Source organism: Microtus ochrogaster, unplaced genomic scaffold, assembly GCF_000317375.1.
Source record: "Microtus ochrogaster isolate Prairie Vole_2 unplaced genomic scaffold, MicOch1.0 UNK83, whole genome shotgun sequence".
Classification (NCBI taxonomy): Eukaryota; Metazoa; Chordata; class Mammalia; order Rodentia; family Cricetidae; genus Microtus; species Microtus ochrogaster.
Genome location: NW_004949181.1, coordinates 1,535,538 through 1,537,790, shown reverse-complemented (window position 1 = coordinate 1,537,790; position 2,253 = coordinate 1,535,538). Strand labels below are relative to the sequence as shown.

The 2,253-nt window shown below is 47.6% G+C and overlaps 1 protein-coding gene across 1 annotated transcript in view; it reads left to right on the top strand.

The window, feature by feature from the left end:
* The first annotated feature begins 1,468 nt into the window (after positions 1–1,468).
* LOC101989072 (zinc finger protein 208-like) overlaps positions 1,469–2,253 on the top strand; it is a 38,515-nt gene continuing 37,730 nt past the window's right edge. Inside the window, exon 1 of the mRNA XM_013354994.2 lies at positions 1,469–1,546. Within this exon, the coding sequence (XP_013210448.2) occupies positions 1,544–1,546 (3 nt within the window). The 5' untranslated portion in view covers positions 1,469–1,543. The remainder of the gene's footprint in view (positions 1,547–2,253) is intronic.

Here is a 2,253-nt window from a genome sequence, read left to right as displayed (position 1 = left end):
CAGAAGATCTTGTCTTTTTCTACTTCCTATGTTAGATCCATGTATATCTCTCTTAGGGTTCTCTTTGTTGTCTAGGTTCTCTGGGGTTGTGAATTGTAGGCTGGAAACCAAATTCTAATCTCTCAGTAGTTGGTACAGTACTGCTAGAGGTGTGTCTGTTTCATTTCATTTTACTTCTTCTGCAAAAGCGAGTCTAGCTTTTGGGCATCGGCTCCCCTGAAGTTGAAGCTACAGATGGTTGTGAGCTAGCTATCTGATGTGTGTATTTGGGAGAACTAGGGTACTCTGGAAGAGCAGCGTCCACTCTTCCCAGCCCTTAATCTACTTATTTCTATAACTAGGTTGCCTTCAGTTTTGAGGTGGGTCTTAGTATTCAGGCACCTGTACTGGCCTCACCTTGGGCTATATATCCTCAGCCTTAGCCACTAAGAGTACCACCTGTGCACATTCACTATGTTCCCTTTTAAGGGCCCTGCCCACCTCTCATCCCTCCCTCTCTCCCTCTGTCTCTCTCCCTCTCCTCTCTTCTTTTCTGTCCCAAGAAGTCGGTTTCCCCACTCCCTTTCCCTTTTCCCATTCACTTTCTCCCAGTAAAAACCCCCTCCACCGGAGCTTTGTCGCATGGCGTCTTTCTTACTCTGCTTTCTCTAAATTACAACAGTGGGTACCGGAGATACAACATGCCGTCTTAACCACGTTACAGAAGCATTGCATTTTTCTGCGTCTTTCTGTTTTGAGACAGGGTATCACTAAATTGCCTAGATTGACTTTGAACCCAGTTTGTAGCCTTGCTAGACCTTGAACTTCTTATGCTCCTGCCTCAACCTCCCAAGTACTGGAATTACAGGACTCAGCTAGACATTCATTTCTAAATTGGGCAGTTTCTGCCCATCCCACGCCCTTTTTAAGTCATTAATAGGTACGCTTAATGTTTTCTTTTAAAAATCAATGTTTGGGAAAGCGAAATGGCTCCGCTAGTAAGGCACTTGCTGCTAAACCCTATGAACTGAGTTCAATCCCTGGGAACCATATGGGAGAAGGGGCCAGCCAAATCTAGCCAATTGCCCTCTTGACTCACACTCTGGCACACATGTGCTTCTCCCACATTTTTATTTTAATTAAATACATGTAATTAAAAATGAAATTAACTACGTATAAAAATTACCGCTGTGAGGAAGGCAATCCCTGCATTGGCCATTGTGTGTCGTGGACAGTGCACGTGAACGACCCTGTGCCTACGGACTATAAGAAGACAACAGGGCCGCTCTGGAGGGCAAAACCTACCCAGAGCTTCTACAAGTCTGCGCTTTTGGGGTAGTGGCTGCCTGTGTCGCTGGCTCCCTTCTGTCACTCAGCTTTCATTAGCCAATCAGAGCAGCCACACAGGCTGTCCAATAAGGGGCGCTGCTGGACAGCGAGAGCCGGGTTCTTGGCCGCCATGCAGCGGTTCCGCTTTTAGGTTATTGAGGCGCTGCGTGGGCTGCGCTGTGAGCGCCGCTGCCAGGAGCTGTGAGGAGAGGACTAGCGAACTCAGAAGCCGGTCATGGTGAGCGAGGGACCACTGTCCCCAGACAGGGAGGAGCGGCCGGCTGAGCACCGGAGCCCCTGTGATGGGTCCTCCTCGCGCAAGGGGTGGGAGCTGTGTCCTGGGACCCCAGGCTCTGGTCAGCTCCGCCCCTCGGGCTGCGTCTGCGTAGAGCGCTGAGCACCGTGCTGGGAGGCTCCGCCCCGCTCGCCATCCTTGTCGGTGACGTCACTTTGGTGCAGGCCCTTTGGAGGTGTCTATGTGTTAGGGTATCTAGCTTCTCTGAGTTATCTGTAAGATGTTCTGTACTTCACATTTCATATTTAGGTTTAGGGTGCACTTAGAGTTGATTTTGTGGAGTTATAAAGTCTGTCATTAAATATTTTTACATATGGGTGTTAAATTAAGGTAGCCCACTGTTAATAAAGGAATTCCTTTGAATTTCCTTTGTCAAATACAGTTGACCGTATTTTTGCACATTTATTTCAGACTTTTCTCTTCATCTGTTTATTTCGAGATAGAACGTTTGTTTTGTTTTTTGAGATAGAGCTTCTATGGAGTCCTGGCTCTCTGGAGCTTTCTTTGTAGACCAGGATCCTGTCTCTGCCTCCCGATTAAAGGTGTGCTCCTACCACGCCCACCAGAAGTAGTCTGTTTTTATTGTAGTTTTAAAAGCAGATGATAGTAACAAGTGAGCGTACTGTTTCCAGTGTCTTCCTTCCTTCCTT